This window comes from Aythya fuligula, chromosome 4 (assembly GCF_009819795.1).
Source record: "Aythya fuligula isolate bAytFul2 chromosome 4, bAytFul2.pri, whole genome shotgun sequence".
Lineage (NCBI taxonomy): Eukaryota > Metazoa > Chordata > Aves > Anseriformes > Anatidae > Aythya > Aythya fuligula.
In genome coordinates, this window is record NC_045562.1 from 65,926,918 (window position 1) to 65,948,292 (window position 21,375).

The window sequence follows — 21,375 nt, forward strand, 5'->3', positions numbered from 1 at the left end:
TCCACACGGAGACCACTGTGCAACACGTTACAACATGCAAATGTATTTTATTCAAAATTATATTATATTATATTATTATAACGGTTTAAGCATCACTCTTGGATGAGAATTAACAATATGTACCATTGTGTAACAAACACGAAACATCTTTAACCTCTTAACTTTAAAATTAGGCAACGGGGAAAAAAAGGAACTCTTTCTGAATAAATATTTCCCAAATGCTACAAATTCTTATTTCCAGATCCTGACTGTGCAAGTTCAGGATATATTAAATACATTTGTAAACTGTCTCTTTAACATAGACTCTTAAGAAAACTTTACAGATAAATGGAAAAGAATGATTTTTCAGTGAAAAGGAAAGTTGTCCTTTTTAGAGTAAGGTTTGTAAAACAATAGGAAACCTCTACATATAAGTACCTGGTAAATTCATGCAAACACAGGCATTGCCCATAAGGAAAAAAAAAAAAAAAAAAAAAAAAAAAGAATTACTCAAAATTACTCATCTCCCTGGGAACAGAAGAGCCACAGGTACTCTGCAGTGGGGAAATACCTGAAAGCAGCATTTCTGACTGAGGAGATTGCCTCCTGTTTTTTGGCCCTGCCATTCTCAACAAAAATGGTCTTTTTTTCACATTATTTTCTTATTTTTTTTTTTTCCAAGGAATACATGCATCCATTGTCAATTCTTCTTCCTAACCAAAAGAATAAAAAGCGCCCTAAATGCTAGCTTACAGTATTGCTCCTATTTTTTTTCCTCAAATGGTATCATTTGAGGATTGACATCTATCACTTTACAATCCTTCGAGTTTTTGATAAAACAGTCTTGGTCAAGATGCTGTATTGGAAGTTTTCTATAAATATAGTAACAATTATATTTTTATTAGTAAATATGCCATTCAGTATGGCATTCAAGAGAAAGTAGCCTAATCCCTGCACCTGTATTCAAGAATATTTTCTGTTCTGCTTTACAAATGGCTTCTTTTAAGCTCCCACTTTGCTTTCTTTGCAGTTGCAGGTCAAATCCACCACCTAAGTCATGCAATCAGTTCTAGCTTGATTACTGATGTAATCAACACTTAGTTGCCAATTAATTGAGCTGATTTCAGTTGTGAGTTCCACTTAGTGAAGGGGAAGGATACAGGAAAATGACTCCAAATCCTTTCTTTGCTCTCTAGACATGTGACCAATGTGCCGTGCCCTTCACTACAGCGGTGTGATAGCAGCCCCCCAGGGATCCTCTGGCAGGCTGACACTGCTGTGTATTTATCATTTCCTCATATGGTCTGATAACAATTATTAGAAATTTTTAGAAATTTAGAAAATTATTAGAAATTTAAAAGACAGAAAATAATTCTAATCAAGCTGAAGTTGACTATTTTTCATTCATAGTCTATGTTTCTTTTTAAAGCAGTGAGATTATGTTTTTGTACATTTGCACAGAGGCAGAATTATAACGACTCCTTTAAAATGCATTCTTCTACTTACACAGAAAGATTTAATTATTTTACTTAAAAACAATACAAACCCTTTTAAACATTCATATCTCCTCAATGACTTTAATGACTATATGCTAATCCTAAATTCAGTTATGCATCAATCCATTTATTAGCTGCATGATGAAGCATGGCCATAGATGGAAAATATAATAAAATAAATATTGCTCTTTTAAAACTGATTTTGGTCTCATCTTTAAAACAGCTCCTTGTCTACAATATATTTTACAATCATTTTACAGATGGTTTTATATTAATGAGTTTCTACCTCTCCTCAATAGATATTCAGGAATTCACAATATGCTTTCCATTCAGTGCACAAGAAAATAATGATCTCAAGATTCAACTTTAAAATCAATACACTATCTTAAAATTGGCCTAGCTGTAGTAATGGCATACTAAATTAAAAATTAAAAGCTGCGCATTCTATTATGCAGAAAATCTACAGAATATTTGAAATGTATTGTTTTTATTCTCAGGTCAGCTGTGTAAGAGATTAGATCTTTTAATTATCTGTTGCAGAATGGGCAAGTTAAGTCTTGAATCCATTTAGCTGTTCAGTTTATGACCTGGAGAATTAAATCTGACCCTTTATAAAGTGCATCACACACACTCTGACACATGGCTACAGTTATAAAACAGACACATAACTCTTAGCTGAGATACCATTACGCTAAAGAAGAACTTAAGTTTCCATTGAAAGTTTTTCTTTTATTTTTGGAAGCACTGCATGAGAGTCCCAGAAGCATTAACTTACTCTTCAGCTCTAGCTTTAAATAAAAATTTAATCACACTGAAGTCAAGTTTAGCACACCCACACACTACATTTAGAACCACAGAATAATGTAGGTTGGGAGGCACCTCTGGAGGTCATTGAGTCCTGCTTACCCCTCAGCATGGATCCCTCTCAGTCAGGTTCCCAGGGCCTTGTCTGGTTCTGATCTGACAGAAGGATGGAAGGACACCACTTCCCTGAAAAACCTGCTCCAGCGCTTTTCCACCTCCCCTGGGATTTTTTCCCCCCTTATATCTAATCAGAAATTCCAATGCTGCACTGCTGACTCTTGTTCTTTTGCCATGCATCTCTGAGAAGCAGATCTCAGAAACAGAAGTTCCACCATCTTTTCAGTCCACCAGGTGGAAGTCGAAGACAACGATGTAAACATCCTCTCAGCCTCCCCTTGGAGCCTCCTCAGCCTCCCCTTGGAGCCTCCCCTTGGAGCCTCCCCTTGGAGCCTCCCCTTGGAGCCTCCTCACAGCCCCTCCTCATACACCCAGACCCCAGCTGCCCATGGACGTGTTCCTCTTTGTGCCGGGGCAGGACTCTGCATGAAACCCTGACCTGACAGCAAAACAGACCTGTCTAAAATCACTCTCTAGCATGAACATCACCATAAATGCATGAGGACTCTTTGCAGCAAGGTGATAACAATTAGGCTCCCAAATTCATATTCAGGATCTACGGAAAAAGCGGCGTGGCATTCGGTGCTGCTGAACACCTTTAACTTGCAGAATCTTTTTCCATCTAGATTTTTACAAGGCCATCTTCCATCATAATGTTATACTACACAACACAAGTAGTAAAGCCAAACTTTTCTCTCCAGATCTGCCATAAGGAATTTGGGATATCCTGGCAGGGGGTCAACATTTCTCATCTGAACTTGTAGTTTTAGACCACTGGATTCTATTAGAACAGAATCTACTTTTAGGCAGTCATATAAGTGACTAAATGAATGACATTTATTTTTCTTCTGTTGTTGTTGTTTTAAGATATAAATGTCAAAATGAATTTCTTATCCCATAGTGCTGTCAGTCACAATGAATATGTATTTCCATTTATACTTCTTGCCTTCAGACTTGCAGCTGTCTGGCTCTAGGATAGACCCAGAGAGAGTTCAGGAGGAATTTCATTTCAATCCTACAAATAAAATATTACTCACAATGACCTTGGAAATGCCATCGTCAAAAAGTCACAGTTAAGTGGAGGAGCAATGCCATCTTTTAAAATCTATGCTTATACCATACATACAAAGAAATGAATCTGGTTTACAATATTAAACATTTAACACTGCACTTTGCAGGGCCAGACATTAGAAAAGTTGTAGCAATTTTATAGCAGTAAACACTGATCCCAGTGAACCACATGTTCTACAGGGCACAATCTTTGGCACAGATATTACTGTACATGTATCCAGCATCAAGACTCTGCATGCTGCACAGCTCCCTTGCAGTTCAAATGCTAGGCAAAGTGATTAGCACTGCTTATCTAACTGCTTGTTGAAATTTGGCTGACTCTTCCACTTTGGGAGCTTTGGGATTGCAATATAAGAAGCATTGTTAAGTCTCACTGTTTTATCACAGCCTTGAAACACGTGATGTTTTAAACTAAGTGCCATCACTGTGAGACTAGTGATTATGCAGAAATCTACAGGCTGAGGGAATTGGAGTTGTTCAGTCTGGAGAAGAAAAGGCTCTGGGGAGACCTTAGCAGCCCTCCAGTACCTAAAGGAGCCTACTGGAAAGCTGGGGAGGGACTCTTTATCAGGAGGTGTAGTGGTAGGACAAGGAGTAATGGCTTTAAAATAAAAGAGGGGAGATTTAGATTAGATGTTAGGAAGAAATTCTTTACTCAGAGGGTGGTGAGGCACTGTAACAGGTTGCCCAAAGGAGTGATAGATATCCCATTCCTGGAAATGTTCAAGGCCAGCCTAGATATGGCTTTGAGCAACCTGGTCTAGTGGGAGGTGTCCCTGCCCATGGCAGGGGGTTGGAACTGAATGGTCTTTAAGGTCCTTTCTAACCCAAACCATTCTGTGATTTATTTATTTATTTTTAATTATTATAATCTGTTTGTAACTGTTCTAGTTGCAGAAGAAGGTTGCAACTTTTTTATCATTTTAAGTCTCCTCATGCCATTCCCATATGAGCAATACAAATTCCTAATGGCAAAAAAAAAAAAAAAAAAAAAGATGCTCCAACTTGTCTTTTACTTTTCATATAGAGATGTTATTGCTCGCAATTTCTCCCCTAATTTCCCTGCATGTGTACATGCCCTACTTGATAGCTACATCTCAGGGGTAAGCATGAGGTTTTCACTTCTGTTTGTATGGTACAAGATTACGTATATCATGTTTATCTGGTAAACTGATGATACTAAAATTATTAAAGAAATTGTAGAAAACTACTTAAAGTCCTAGAGATACAGTAGAATACCTTGCTTTGGAGTAAGATTGACAGTCTCATGAGTGTTGTCCTAATGATGCCTACCTAGGGTGTTGGGAAGAGCAAAGTAACTTGGAGAAGTATTATGGGGAAAAAAAAAAAAAATAAAAAGAACAATCCTCCCACAGCTCATTATATTTATATTCCTCATTGCTAGTGGCCTAGAACTGTACACAGCAGAAACACCAGCAACAGCCCATTAAAGCCACTCACCAATTCTAGTGCTGTGGCAGGAGGAAAAATAGGACGGCAGGGACATGCCTGATGCTGAACATCTCCTGCAAGCCCAGGTGGGATGAAGGGGCTGCAAGCATCTCACCAGTGTGACTGGAGTCAAAGGACCCAAAACTGGCCTCACCACTTCGAGCATTAAATCCTGAGCTGCTGGATCTGTCTGTGCAGCTTTTGCCACAATACATAATTTTCCAGCCCGTAGGCAACTGATAGAGCAGATGTTACCAAAATGACTTAATGCATTAAGCTGCTGTTTGTTTAATTCTGATGTGGAAAATGTGTCGTCCTCCAAATAGTTTAGTATGTTAACGTACTGGTGCAGTGACCTACAGCAATCTTCCATAATTTTATTCTATACCTATTTGCTTATTGATTTTATTCTAAATAATAATCAAAACCTTCTGTTTTCTTGCATCATACCTGTGCTTTTTAACATGCTCCTAACTTCCAGTATAGGTTCCGCAAGCTGAATAAACAAAACTATTATCTGAAAAAAACATTTAAATATTTAATGTCCTAACGTATTTTATCTATAATTTGTTTGCATTAAATGACATAAACATCTGCAAACTTCCAGAATAAAGTAACCAGTTAATAACTTGCAACACAGTACTTCACAGATGAAGGATTTAGGGAGTTCAACTGTAAGGGAAAACAGTTTAGGATCTATATCTGCTCAAGGAAGATGACCAAAGCTATATTTGGAGTGGTCTGTGAGTAACATGAAAAATCTTTTCCAAGAATGTTGATTCAAATAAAAAGATTTTAGAAATTTTAAAGTCTAACACAAGGGATAGTTTTTAATAATTATATCAAAAGAGTTTTGTTTTTATATTTATATACTTTCTTATGCTTCAATAGGACAAGTGACAAAAAGCATATCTAGTCTTGAAAGTTATTAATCTCAAAAACATCCATTTTAGAATCAATTTTAGAATAACTTTAAAAACATGACAAGCACTACAAATGAAGAATGCCAAGCTGTAAACAAGAACAGCATCCATTTCAAAACAAAGGCACAATAAAATGTGTACTAAATTTAACTCATTTGTGGATTTGCATCTGAGGTTGTGAAGCCTTCTTAGCTCAAAGCATGTAAAATTAATCCTCTTGCATGTAGCTGCACTCCTTTGATAAGTCAGCATCCCCAGCATTAGCACTTATGCTTTCTTGAGAGTCTCTGGTAGTGCATAAGATACTTTTAACTTGCCAGCACCTTATTCTGATGTTCTGCCACAGCACATTTTGACAGCTATTCCTTACGGGGACTGTAGACTTCAAGACTGGCAGTTGTTTTATCTATGGCTTCGAGAGAACAGCTCTGAAAATAAGCTTCAAGAAATTTCTTAGACTACAAATTTGAACAAACTTTTGAGTACACCTTGCAAAACACAGCTTTTGAAACTTCTGTTGTTTGAAGTCCGGTTGAAGTCCATCATTTGTATGGTATTGGGGATTTCCAGCAAAGAAATACTTGTCTGTGTTTTGCTTTACATCAATTCCAATCAACTGGTTGTTGTCAAATGACGACTCCTCACCAACTAGACTGCAATGACCCAGATACCTGTTAGGTCAAGGTATAACCATTGTGAGCCACATCTGGAACAAAGGCCAAGCACATAAACGGGCTTCAAACAACACAGAAAGCTGAAGTGAGTTTCAGTTCTTCATTGGATATAAGGAAGAAATTTTTCAGGATAAGGGTGGTGAGGCACTGGAACAGGGTGCCCAGAGAAGCTGTGGATGCCCCATCCCTGGAGATGTTCAAGGCCAAGGCTGGATGAACAATCTGGTATTGTGGGAGGTGTCACTGACTATGACAGGGGGGTTGGAACTGGGTGATCTTTAAGGTCCCTTCCAACCCAAACCATTCCATGATTCTATAACCACGCTGTGCTGGTACTGCACCAGTCTCCAGGGGACAACATCTGGTGTGACCTTGTGCATTCCTAGTCTCATTTGAATGGTTCTCCTTATTCATGTGATGCTCTTTGCTCTACAAATATGTGGTATCAGTGGTTATACTCTTCTGGAATCATGACAAATTTACCCAGTAAACAAGTCTGACTCAGTGCAAGCCCTCAGGACTGCCATAATCTCCACCCCAGTAACTAAGCTTTCAGCTTACCAGGGATACAAAAGCTTAGAGGCATTATCAGTCTGAATCAAAAATATTTTCCAAATTACCTATTGTATTAATGTGACCGTGACTGATGGAAGTTGCAGGAATTGGCTCTTATTTCAGTTGGGCTACAAAAATGTTCAGCCATCTGACACCCTCCAGCAGAGCCCTGGCTTCTCTCCATTCTTACTGCTGACCTGCCTTGATGTCTGCGCCCTGCTCTCACTGCTGCACACAGCAGGCCACTGACCCCAGTGCCCAGCTTCCCTACCCAGCTGGGAAACAGTGATGGGCAGAGAGAAGAGCAGGGGCTTTGCCTTATTTCTACATGTATCTACAACATTGGCCTTCGGCGCTAGGGAAATATTAGCTTAACCCTGCCCCTAGAGCAAAGAGTGGCATGTTATCTCTCTGACATGTTACGTCACCTTTAAACAGCTTGAAACAACTGGCAAGTGACAGTGGCAGCTGCTGGCAAGGGTCTGCTGGGACAAGCGTGCTCTGGGCTGCAGATTCCTTGGTGGGGCTGCACGACTGCAGCCCATGTGCCAGTACATGCAGCCCTTGCGTGTTGCGTAAAAATAAGAATGTTACCCAGGGTTAGCTTTTTGTATCTTCATCTGTTTGATTTAAATATTTTACAAGAACAACCATGTCTGATGGGCGACATCAGTTGCAATCCTGATTTCTTTGTGGAATGGAGTCTCATGGATACTAGCCAGATGGAAACAAAGCTCAAGGAGGGGAATATCCAGGCTGCCCAGTGCACAGAATCAGCAGCAGGAAACTGGCTTTGTTATTTATTTATTTATTTTTGCAAGTCTAATTCTTCCCTTTCTCTTTCCCTCCTTTAGCTGTTGGACAACCTAAGGACCAGATTTTATTTTTCAAAACTTGGTGGAAGGTGACAAGAGTTCATTTTCCTTTCTTACTTCTTCATCCAAATGTCAGCCACTTACATCAATGCTAAAACCAACCCCAAATATATCAAGTTTTATACTTATGAAGCCAGTGACCTAATGGATGCAACATTTAACTCATACTTTGGTATTCCTAATTCTTTTTCCCTTGATCAGTCCTACAAAAGACAAGTCACAAATCTGTCCTCAGCTCCCCTAGGTGTACAAGTGAATTAAGAAGTCATTAATTCTCTTGTGAGAGCTTTGTAGCACACTGATGAACAGTACTAGCAAAAAGCTAAACATATTTATAAAAATACACAACTCCAACAGTACCACAACGACATTCTACCAAAAGGAAACCCTAAAATCAGAGAGCATAAATGTAAAGAGTGATCCATCCTAACAAAAATGGAAGGAATTCTTGCCAAATAGAGGAGAAATTTCCTAAGTAGATGAAGTTACTTTTCAGTTTGGGACTAAAAATAGTATGGCTGTTTATGCAGTACACAGAGACAGAACCTCCTCCCCAAAGTTTACAAGCTAAATAAACTGCAGTCAGATGAAGTATAGGAAAAAATATTAACAACAATAATTACCCTCTTAATTGCATTATTTGTATGTAGAAGAGCTTTCCATTTTCTTACTGCGTTAGCAATTTCTTTAGGGCATAACATTTTAGGATGCTTACACTGAAATATGCAACAACAACAACAAAGTCTGAAGTGATAAAAAGAAGCTTTAAACGCCAACATGGAGATGCAACATTATGTCAGACACAGCAGTTTTGAAGAGATCACAGCCTAGAGACAGGATGAAGTGAAACATGTAGGATGACCAATTTGTAGGTTAGTACCACCGGACTCTCCTGGACACATAGCTCTTACTGTCCATCAGAAGTCCTCGATCCCTACTGCTCAAGTGCTATACATAGCTGTCAAGCTGAAATGTCAAATAGCCTGTGACCAATATAGGACCTTCGGTAACTGTTAATTCTTCACAGTCCAATAATGTCAATGCAGTGATAATACTTTCCATACCACTGTTTTTTTCCACACCATAATTACCAAAATTTCCCTAGCAAATTTCTAGGAGATTCCTGTTAACCTGCAGCCCTTTGCCTTCCAGCATGCCCAGAGCACTGGAACCACCACCTGCCTTCCAGAACCACATCAAGAAGCCTCAGGGTAGGCTAAGAGTAGGCAGCTTTCTTTATCATGTCAAGGTTTGCTGTTTACCAACTGCAAAGGGCTCTCTAAGTGACACTGGATGCATAACTTAAAATACATTCACAGGTTCACTTCAAGAAAACAGGTTCAGCTACAGAAAACAAGAAATGAAATGTTTCTAAAAATATGAAAGGGAACAGTACTTTCTAAGCACAAGAGTGACTAGTACAGAAAAAGACTATCAGGAGAAGTGGTAGGTTTGTTATCTTTTGTTGTCTATGGGGAAGACAGGTCTGTTTTTTCTAACTTGGTTCTGGAATATGCGAGTGCAAACAACCAGTTATTCTGAGAAGTAGTAGAAGATTAGATGATTAAGCAACTGAATTTGACCCGTAACCTACACAATAAAATAAAAATAGCTCAAATGAATAACTAGAGTTAAATAGAAATTCAACCTAAATTCCAGACCTGAAATTGGTGAACTGTTTTGATGTCTACAGTGCAAACAGCTATACTGAAATAATCCATCCCTAATTGAACAGATCACCACAACAGTCTTAGGAAACATGTGCAAAATCAAAATCAGAGCTGAAGCTGAGAATGCCTCCTATATATAGCATTCCTATATATTTCCAAAAATATTAAGTACCTTTGTATGCATAAATACTCTGAGAAGCTGCCTTGTTCTAATTTGTAATGGGTGAATCAAGCAAGTATCCAACCAACGTTATGGCAGCTTCTGACAGCTCTAGCTTAACAGCCAGGCTTTTTCTGCCAACTTCAATTTGCAGCAAGTGCTATGTATTGCCTTCTAAAATAGCCATGACTATGGCATGCTTCTAGATCTATGGAGACCTTATGTGCTTCAGAGACAGCATGCAGAAAGCCCAGCTGAGCATTTCTGCAGAGCTGGCAGCATCACTCTAATGTTAGTCTCATATTCTTTTCAGGACATGGACCATGTTGTTCCCATGGAAAAATCAACGCTGACCATGAAAAAAAGCTCAGGCATATCACAAATTAAAATTTTAGCTCTAAGGAAAAAAAGAAAATTGAATTTGAAATGAGTGACTACCACTACCACGGTTTTCCTTAAAAAAAAAAAAAAAAAAAAAAAAAAAAAAAGTGCACTATAATGTTCACTCTGGGAAGATTAACTCTGAGTTTAGAAATAACAGGAGTTATGGGTCCTCAGCACAATCTAGCTTTCACTCTTAGCTCAATCCAAATTAATAAATAATACAGACAAAATCAAATCAACAGCAGTATAACTGTTTTTCAGAATAGCTCTATTAAGATACAAATGTATACTGAAGTTTATCGTTACACTGACTTTCTGCAGAGAAAGAAATTTAGGCCAGGATATTAAAAAAGAGCTAAAATCAGGTATTTGTATGAAACATTGCTTTGTGTTCATCCTGGTCTTGCACAATTTTCAAGATACTATTATCAGCCACTGCTAACCACACTGGGTGATGGGTGCTGCTGGACACAGTGTGTTGGGCCACACAGGCACTTGATCTGGTATAGGCATCACTGCAATGTTTGCTTAAATAACAGCAATGAATGTGACATACAGCAAAATGAAGTGCTAATGCTTACAGTTTAATGGCTTGTAAAGACATACATGTAGCTGATGGCACATTAACACAGTCTCTGAGATGTTAGTTTAGTTCCATATCATGAGAAGCTGTGTTTATTAAAAATGTTAACATCTTTACCTTGATTCTTCAGTTAGTCATGAAAAGAAATGCCCCAGTTGCAGAGTGAAGAAGCACTCCGCAGCTCTCAGTGATCTCAGCCACAAGTGCTATCATTTCTTGAAATCCCAGCATGGATGGAGAAGCCAGATGTTCACACCATGCTTGGTGTCTGTCACCCCTTGGCTCTGCAGTTGTGCTAGCATAGCCCACGGGAGTGGGCCTGCATCTTCTGGGTGATAGTTCAACAGGTTTGTGGTCCATAAAACACTTTCTCCACAGGGCCTGGTGCAGGAGAACTTACAAATGCTCCTACACAAAGCTGAAGCTAGAAGTAGTAGTTTTTTTCCTCCAATTTCATGAGATAGGAATGAGCCACCAAAGCCTAGGAGGAACGCTGATCAGTAAATAAGTAAGGCATTCAAGATAAATCTGCCTGTAGGTCTCTGTAGCAGAGAGATCCTCAGAAAATTTGGGACTGGATAGGACACCCAGAGGTCCAACACACTGCAGGTCTATACTCAAAGTTAGGTCAGGTTACTCAGACTTTTGCAAAATAGATTTTTAAAAACCCAGAGGCTGGACGTTTTACGGCCATCTTGGGAAAAACTCTTCCAGGTTTCAGGCACTCCCATTCCTGTTTTTCTTCTCCTTACAGCCAGCACAAATTTCCCTTGCTCTAACTCCTAGCTGTCACCTCATGCCCTTTCTCCACGTACCTGTGAGGGGAGCTTGGCTCCATCTTCCCTACAGCCACTCACCAGGCATTTCCAGCTGAAGAGAGCAGTGAGATTCTCCCTTGTGCAGGAGTTGTTAACCACGCGGGTGGGAACTCTGTACCCAAAGGCACACTGAGCCATGGACGGGCTCCAGATGGCACACAAACCCGCTCTGGCCTGTCACCACTACCACATACCCACAACCTGTGCTCAGGTGCAGCGCTGGTCTGCTCTCCAGGCAAAGGCAGAGTGCATTATTTTCGGGTTGGCTCTGCTTTATTTAGCCTGAGTAGGGCAGGAACTGGTGAGCACACTGGAACTCAGGCCGCAAGCAGAAACCCTAAAATTGGCACTCAGAGCCCGACTTGCAGCCAGGTTAGCACATAGCAGAACGGATGGCATATGTGCGAGTCACAGGGGCAAGGTGTTGGAGGCACTGCCAGACGTTTGCTCCAGATCGCCGCCATACAGACATACGAAGGCCCAGCTGTTCCAGATTGCCTTGTACACCATTTGTGTGAATTGGCTGCAAATCCTACTCCATTCCTGCCTTCCTGTCAGCAAGGCCAGTTTCTGTCTGTAGGTCTCCATGCCCTACACAATTATATACATACAGCCTTAAAGATTAGGTCCTCTGTATCTGTGTTATATCTAAAATTGTGATCAAGAGATTGTTTAAACGCCGCTGGTATTGCAAAGCCAAAAGAAACATGGGAGCAAGGCAAACTCTACAAGACTATCAAAAGCAAACTTGTCAGCTAAACTCTATTAAAACCCCTCACTGTTTTGTTACAAGGCAAAGCAGAGAAATAACTTGCAGATCCAAAATAAGTTTGCAACTCTGAGAACACAACAGGAAAGGAAAAGGGACCTAGAGAATCTGTAAACTGGGCAAAGTAAACACAAGTAACTGAGATGAAAACAAAGATGAAACTGTAAAAATATTTTTCATGACTTCTAGATCATTCACATAACTTTAAACTGCAATACTGCAACAATCTATGATTTACAAATGCACCTCAGTGAACTATCTTGACAAAAGTAGAAATAAATCAAGCAAAAACTGGCCTCTGATCAAGAACTCTCTGAATTAACCACCTCATGTTCATTTAGTCCCATTTAGCATAGCTTAGAGAAGATCTCAGTATTTACTTAAACAATTAGTAAAGTGCCTTACTTATTACCTCTGAGGTTTGCTGCCACCTGTGAATCCACAAGTCACACACCTGCAAGGGGAAGGAGCTCTAATGACCTATTTTCTGAAGTTGCCAAAGCTCTTGTATGACACACTCAAGCATAACAGGTTCTTTGACTTTTTCTGCATATGATATGGATCAAACTTTAACTCCTCCCTCTTGCCCAAGGATTTTACACTATAAACAGTCATAGGGATTTGGTTTTACTTTCTTGTCCTTTGAAACAGGCTTGAAGGAACGCAAGTACAGTATGCTTACTGCTCCACATTTACACTATATTCAGTTATTTCACTCCATAAACCAGCAGGGGCCAGAATTTTTTTTAACACCTATATTTATTTTTGTCTCCCAAATACGAATTTGGCAAGAGGGAAGAGGAAAAACACAGGACAATCACATTTCATCCTCTCTTGATGCATCAGAGACTGACCAATGCTAGATATGTAAAAACAAAGGAGATATTTGAAAACTTTCAAGGACTGCTGTGTTTGTGATCAGTTACCATACAGTAATAACTAAGGTACCACGCTTTCTTCTCCTATCTATCATGAGGAGCAATTGTGGTCTGTTATGCTTAACAGTGACAATACTGCTTAATTCAAAAAGTAATAGTTTCTAAATAGAAAAAAAAAAAAAAAACAAAAAAAAAAAAAACAATCCATATTATAGGAACATTAAAGTCTTTTAAAAACATCTTTAGTGATATCTTACTATTCAGGAATATTTATTTTTATTTTTCATGGCTAATTGCAGTGATGCTTTGATTTCCTTCACTACAGATCAACCAACTTGTACTATACTATCAGGAAAAATCTCCAAAATGAAGGTATTGATCAATATAGCTAATGCCAGTAGAATTGTTTTTACAGAGAAAAGGAGAAAATATGTTCCTAAAGCAGACAGAACTATTCACTGAATGGAGCTTATATTCCTCTCAGATTTCTTTTCTAGAACAGAAAAATAAATAACTGTCCTTCCTGCAAAACAAGACTCCATCTAGATTTCAGAGCACGAGCATCAGCTAACCAGCTGTGAAAAAAAACCCTCCAACAGTTCAGACGGTAACAGCTCAAGGCCCTGACACACTGCTAATAGATCTTGACACAGGGAATCATCTAAATTCAGAAATATTTGCCTGAAGGATATATTTAAGGATGCAGACAATGAGCCAGCAAATTGTCTGATAATCTCTGAGGCCCCTCTGCTGCCGTGTCTGATGCTGGCCTGCTGGAGGGATGAATGAAGAAGGCACAGTAGTGCTGCTAGTCGTTCCCGCTCCCATTCCAGCAGTCATCCCTGCCCTGTGAAAGCCCTAAGCAGAATGCTCTACTTCCACCCAAATATGCTTCATTCACTGTTATGATCCCTTTGTTTGAAAATTCAGGGTATGAAGGTGAGCAACCCCCCAGCAGGACTGGAAAACACTGCTCTGAGCTTTAAGTCAGGAGGGACACATCTCCACAGCCTGGATTTGGGAGTCTGTAGAGGATAGAAGGTGAATGGTTTGTCAAAATCAGCAAAACTATGACCGGGGTTTCCTCACTTTGAATATTGGCGAGCCCATGTCACAGAATGAGGAAAAAGAGGGGAAAAGTTACCTCAACAGCCACACTTTAATTGGTTTTTCAATTATTTATCTCTTTACATTTCTTGGCTCTCTGTTTCTATCATAAAGTTGAATATTGGGCATTGAGTATGTAAGCCCTGTGCAGCAAAACCAACAGTGCTTTACTACCATGCTGAAGTGGCAGCCAGCTGTGGCCAGAAGAGCAGACACACAGGGTGTTCGGTGCTGCAGACACCATGTGGAAGACGGGCAGGTTGGCAAGAAGCAGACCTCACTCGTGGAGCAAAATGTCCGGGTGTTTTAAAGGAGAACAAGCTACCTTTCCCATCTGAGCAGAGCTCGGGTAGCACAGAAAGGCCTGCAGCAGGCAGGATGTCCTGCAGTCAGAAGTTACTGGCTGATGAAGCTATCACCTGATAATCTCTTCTGACCAATTTCACCCTCTTGTAGCAGTGCTGTATATTCTTACTATCAAAGAACATGATGTTGCAAAGAATAATCTTCAACAAAGAACAAACAAACAAACAAATAAAAAACAAACAAACAAAAACAACTTAAGCCTAAGATACAGCTTCCTATTTTTTTTTACAATCCAAATATATGTGTGTGTGTATATACATATATATATATTCCACAAAATTCAATTTTAGAGCAAGAATTACCATCAGCAGTTACATGCCATTGTATACTTTCTCAGGGAGATCATGCCATGGCTAAAATGGCAAGGAAATGAAGTAGCTCTAATTCTGTTTAATTACTAAACTTGGAGGACTGCACATTATTATCTTCACACATACATATTTCATTAGTTGGAGAACTCCAAAGCAAGGCGACCTCTTGCTGCTCCCATCAAGTAACTTAATGCTCTCTGCTACCAGTGCTCAAAAGGAAGGGATGAAAGTAAAACAGGAAAATATACTTGTCTGAAACAAACAGGCTATTGTCTCTGGGGAGGGTTCCCGTTGGCCTATTTACATGTGAATTTTGAAAAGGAGTTAAGCATCTCCCCGGCAGGGCATGAACCAGTGTGACCAGCCTGTGCAGCCTCTTTTGTAACCAGTGCACTATGGCCATGCGCCATTTGGGTTGTGAACCTCTGTCAGCAGCTCTCTGATCCACACAACCAAATTTTCCCTCTAATGTAACAGTTTAGAAACTAAAGAGCCAAGCGAATTTGTGTCATGACATTTAATTTAATCTAATCTGAGATAATTCACCTAGTATGTAATTAGCTCTGTGATTCTTCTTGCACTTAAATAATCAACACCATGTTACCCTATTTCTGGGAACTGATGGAAACCTAGTTTTCTCAATTTCAAATTTTTAACCTACTTTGTTCTTTTTGCTATGATTTCAAGACAGCAAAGAACTGGGATATCAGGCTGATAACCATATTATAAATTATTAAAAGTACACTCAGAATCCCGAATACACAGCCATTTCATGCAACTCTCCTAGGTATATAGGGGTTGTGAATGAGCCCTTGCTTAGAAATGTTTTCAGACAAGGTCAGAGGTAAGTATATGGAATTCAGCTGAGGATAATCATGTGTGGGAAAATCTAATTATGCTATAAATACTAATACATTTGAGTTGTGTTTTCCTATGCCACATGATCATATGTTTTCTAGATGTAAAACTATACCATGAGTCTGTAGTTCATTAATACAGAATGACATTTCAGAGAACTATACAGCCACTTTAAAAGGTATTATCTGTATCTATGTATCATAAACTAAATCACATTACCAAATGTAACCATTTGTACATCTAAAGGGCAAGGCAGCATGGCAGGGATCCAGGCAGGGATCCCAATGATGTGGCACATCAGCACAAGACACGCAGACTGAGCAAAGGCTTCTGGAGTAGCAAGTAGACATCCACAAAGGTTGACTCCATCTCATGAGGATGGATCACCAAACACGGCAGCAATGCCTTAAACCTTATGTGGCAGTGATTTCGATGCCACATTTCAGCCTGGTTTTCTTGGCAGAGACAGAAACATCCTTCTGCTACAACACCACCACTGAGCTTTGAATTGCAGCCTTTCCAGAGCAATTTTGGTGGAAATCTTTTGTAAGCAGTAATTTTACTCAAGTGAGTTGTGGCATTAAATTTGCTGTACGATAGTTGCACTACTGATGTTAAAAGAAATTTTCCATTGCTTTTGCAGAGTAGAGGTGGGCTCCCCACATTTAATTTATCATAGAAATTGATTGCAAATTTTTTACATAGTCCACACAGACACGGTAAATCCAAATCTGGAAACATCAAAGCTAAAGTGATACTTAAAAACAATGCTCCTAAAACTGCCAGTTGTAATTTCAAATGAGAGCTAAGGACTCTCAGGGGTTTTTCCACCCTTTTTCCTAGGATGTTATTTTTATCTTGGCACTGTTCATTAGTTCTCTTTCATTTATGCTGTATTTGGTGCAATTACAGAGATAGAATTGTGTCAAGTCTCATCTGTACTAGACTGTTATCCACAAACTTTTCTTCTGTTTTTCTGACTTTGCAATCTATCAAATTTGTGTTTAAAACATTCTCAAGATGCAACTCTGGAATTTTCTACTCCCTCTCTCAGCCTCAGCTCTACTGCTACAGAATTTAAATGCTTCACAGTGCTGCATATTCTTCTGTTGGAGATTACAGATGGGGAACAGGATAGGATTCTGTGCTTGACTTTAATCATCTCCAATGCAGATGTCACTATCTGTGTTAACCATCTAGATTCCTTTAGAGGCAGAAGAAAGGCTCAGGATTTCCAGCACCCCTGAACACGCTCTTGCTCTGCTCCCACCTGCCCCAGCCTGGGCACTTGGCAGGTTGGAAGTGTGCCTTCCATGCACAGACCACACGGAAGCACAGCTGATAGGCATATGTGGAAATCGCTACGCTTTCAATAGAGGAAATGCAAAGCTCCGTTTTTATCTGAAGCCTCCGGCAGGTGTTTGACCCCGGGTCTCTCACTGCTCTAACAAGGAGCCTGTCTTCCTCTTTGTTTGCGTTAGGCTCTCATTTGGCTCGCTGCGAGGATGTGGTGTGATTAAGCGTGTTGACATACAGAGTCACCACGTAATTGTAGCTATTCAACGTCTCCCCGTTGTTGTGGCAGAGGATATATTTAGCAGCTACAGTTATGCTCAGAAATGAAATATACAATCAGCTCTGAAAGCCTCCCCCTTTCCCTATGCACAACCCTGGGTTTGCCTTAAAGACTATAATATTGTGCGATCAGCTGAGCTCTGAAGCAATCACCCGCCAGTGCCACCCAATGCAGACGAATGCTGAATTGCTGGAAAACACAATTTCAAGCCCGTTCACAAATCCTGCATGTATCACGGGGGGAAGGAGGGGGTTGGGGAGGGAATAATAAAAAAATACTTTTGTATTTCCCTGGGCAACTGGATCTCCTGGGTGGAAATCGTAGCTGGTGTTCCGACGAAACCTGCGTGGTTTTCACCTCCCCTGCCAGCACGCAATCTCAGCCGGGAGTAGAGGCCGAGCTTTCAACCCCAATATTTTAACCTCAAACCCGTCTGATGAGCTGCGGGCTCCTTCCCTGCGGGATGCCGGGCGGGGAAGGGGGGCAGCAGGTTCCTGCCCCACGCTCGGCGGGGTACCGGGGGGCGCCGGCAGCCGAACCCACCCCGCGGAGCTCCCTGCGGTGTGCGGGCGGCGCCCGGGCTCCGAGCTCCCCTCAGAGATGCACATACATACAATAATAATAATATATATATAAATATATGTAAAAATACAGAAATCTTTACGGTCCGCAATTTCCAGCTGCCCCCCCCACCCCGCAAAAAAAAAAAATCGCAACGTCGCCCTCCCGATATGCTCGGTGCATATGTAGGGGTTCGGAGGGGGTCCTCCCGCTGCCTCCTACCTGTGCCGGTGCTCATGTCGCGCAGGAGGGGCCACCACCGCCGCCACCGCTGCCGCCCGTCCCCGCCGCCCGTCCCCACGGCCCCGCGGGCGGCCCCGGCCCCATCCCCGCCCGCCGCCGCGCTCCGCCCCTGTCGCAGGTGCCCAGCACCCCGGCCACCCCAGCGGGCACCTTGGGGTTTTCGGCAGCTCTGTGCCTCCTCCAGGGGTTTACATCTCACTCCGGGGCTGCGGGGACCCCCCCCCCGGTTCCCCCTCAGCCGCATCCCGCTCGCACCTTTTTCCCCGGCAGCTCCCCTTCCTCCGCATTTTCCTGCCGGTGCTCGGCTGGTGAGGTCGCCGACGTTTGTGCAAAGCGGGTCGCTGCACAGGTGCTTTAGCATGTCCCCGGAACGGCCAGGGAAGGAGGATGGGGATGTTTGAGCTCTTCCTCAGCTCGGCCCGGGCTCCAGGCAGCGCTGCACCGCAGAAGACGTTTGGCAGCAAGTGTGGTTATTGAGGAGAGGAAGGGAGTGCTGGCTGGAGCAGGGGAACCTCACTGATCCTTCATTTGTGAAATTAGAAAGACTCACAGTGTTTTGTGAAAGCCAGCCTGTCCAGTATTCCATCTATCTAACAAATAATTGCTATAATTCTGATAGAAATAATGTTTTTGTTTTGTTTGTTTGTTTTGTTTTTTAATTATTATTTTAATAAAACAGCACCCAAACTTCCATTTTAAGAAACCCAGCAAGATCCAGATGCAGTTACATAAGCACATCATGTTGCACAGCTCCTCTGATGCTGCGTGCAGGGCAGCTTGGCATAACACTACCAGCGTGAGGAAGCAGGAGCGTGCAGAGGACTCCTGCTCTGCACTCAAATGATGCAAATCCTGGAGATAATTGCTGCCACTGGGAAGAGTATGGACCTGCACTCAGGCATCACAGGGATATGGGATCAGACAATCCAAGCTGGTGCCCCACTGCTGACAGCCAGCAGCAATGGATATTTGCAGAGCAGACTTGCTGAGCCAAATGAGTTTTCTGCATGTTTAAGAACCTTCCATGCATTTTCTTCCATTACCTTGCTCAACTGTTTTATTTTATTTTATTTATTTTGTTTTGTTTTGTTTTTCAGTCTATGCACACTTCAAGCAACCGCAGTACCCTGCTTGAGACATTTCACAGCTGAACTATGGGTGCTGCAAAAAAACACCTGCTTTTGTTTTGAACCTGCTATTTGCTATCTTTATTCAATGCCTACTCACTCTTGTAGTGGAAGAGAGAGCAAACATATTGTTCCCTATTCACTTTCTCTGTGTCACTCATGAATCTGTCCTATCAGATTCCACCCTTCACTCCTACTCTGCTTAGTCATTCCTTGAAGCTCATGACTTGTAACTTCAGTAGCATGCTGCTATCCCTTTCTGTCATTTGCAGAATGCATCTTTAATTGTTCAATAGCATGCTTTGCTAACTGCCTTTATTGCCATTTTTCCATCCAGCAACCTTCTGCCACCCATTTGCCAATGAAAGCTTTCTTGCACTGCCCAGTTGTACTAAAGCGTGGCAGAGGAGTTGCAGTTGGTCTTGTAGAACTTCACTAGGTTGCAGACGGTACAAGAATATCCATGTGTTTATGTCTGTTACATATCAGAGTAGCAGAAATTTGTAGAGCATCTCAATTGTGGCAATGCAGCAGCATTCATCTCGTCTTTGTTCTGCATTCATGTTAATAAGATCTGGCTTCCAGCATCACTGCAATTTGTGTAACAGTTTAATCATGAAATATCTTTGCATATAATAACTATCATGAGTTCAAGGCATTCTTTGAGTGATGCTAGTAAGCCTGTGGCTATGCAGAAGTGTTGCTTTGAAAGCAAAATTAGACATAACTTGCAATCAATAGTCAATAATTGTGCAATCAATACCGGGTGTAACAAGAGGGAACTGTTTTGGGCTTTCAGGCTGCTAAAGTTGGACCCTTCTGCTGGGCAGTAGTGCAGAAGGAGACTGAACACTAAAGCCATTGCTTATTCATTGCAGAGAAAACCCAAGGTCTATGAGTGGATTCTTGAAGTTCTATCAGTCATGGAAATAACCAAAAGGCACAGTTACCCAAATGCTCAGAATGGTTTGCTGAGCACACGGCACAAATGTGCTTTAGGAAATGCTGTAAGAAACAGATTTTGGAGTTCAAAATTCTCCTTGTTTAAGACAACAGCACCTGCCACAAGCTTAATTAGGGGACCCTGTGACCCAGTGCATAACTCATACGCTGCCACTCTGTAGGACCTCACCACTCCAACCAAGAGACCATGGAGCAATCCCTGCTTTTGTGGACTATCATCCAAAACAGCCTTATCCAGGATACAGAGGGCAAGAGAAAGCTCTGCCTGAATGACTTTTTGAAGTAGTTTAATGCTAGTAGTTTTAAAACCATCCAGAAAAAGTTGTCAAGAAGGTTAACGCTAAACAATTTACACCGAGCATTTTGTCTTATAGACAAATCAGCTGAGATCCTTCAGGACAATGATACACCCTGAGAATGATCACACAGTCATCAAGGCACTGCAAGATTCAGTCTCATGTTACCAATTAAAATTTCAGGCTAATAGGCAATGCTGACAATCATTGTGACAATCATCTCCTGACAGTGTTTGTGAAAGTGATCAGCTTGTCCAGCCACTGCGAAAAAGGCTGAAAAGTCACAGAACCACAGAGTCATCTAGGTTGGAAGAGACCCCCAAGATCAGCCTCCAAAATATCAGCATTTTGAACCACTTCTGTCTTTACTGGAAACTGAACTGGCATTTGACAGTCCTGATAGTCTGGCTTCCACCAAACCCTCAGTGTTATCATGGGAGAGATTAAAAAACTCTGTGCAAGGCAAAAAACTTTACTTTTATAGCATATGAATGTTTTCTAACATTTCTTCACTATTGTTATTCAGGGATATTGGACTAAAAAATTTTTAAAGATCCCTTCCAACATAAACCATTCCATGATTCTAAGAACTTACATTGCATTTTACTGTACCTGGGTATTTAAACTGTGTGTTTCTTACTTATATTCATACGTCTTCTATTACATTAGTTCTATTGGAATAAAAATCTTTGTTTTCTGTTGAATTGCTAACCACCCCAAATATCAGAAATGAATCCATGGCAAATAAAAAAATACATC

General features: G+C 40.9%; 1 protein-coding gene across 11 annotated transcripts in view; it reads right to left on the reverse strand.

Annotated features, from left to right (window-relative positions):
- ABLIM2 (actin binding LIM protein family member 2) overlaps positions 1–18,642 on the reverse strand; it is a 146,425-nt gene extending 127,783 nt beyond the window's left edge. For 4 of the 11 annotated variants that reach the window (XM_032186639.1, XM_032186635.1, XM_032186638.1 and 1 more), the window contains exon 1: positions 18,486–18,639. In XM_032186639.1, coding sequence (XP_032042530.1) covers positions 18,486–18,591 — 106 coding nt within the window. In that variant the 5' untranslated portion in view covers positions 18,592–18,639. Of the gene's footprint in view, positions 1–18,209; positions 18,279–18,485 lie in introns of those variants that run through there. The other 7 variants (XM_032186629.1, XM_032186628.1, XM_032186634.1 and 4 more) reach the window with 5 other exon arrangements.
- Positions 18,643–21,375: the final 2,733 nt, after the last annotated feature.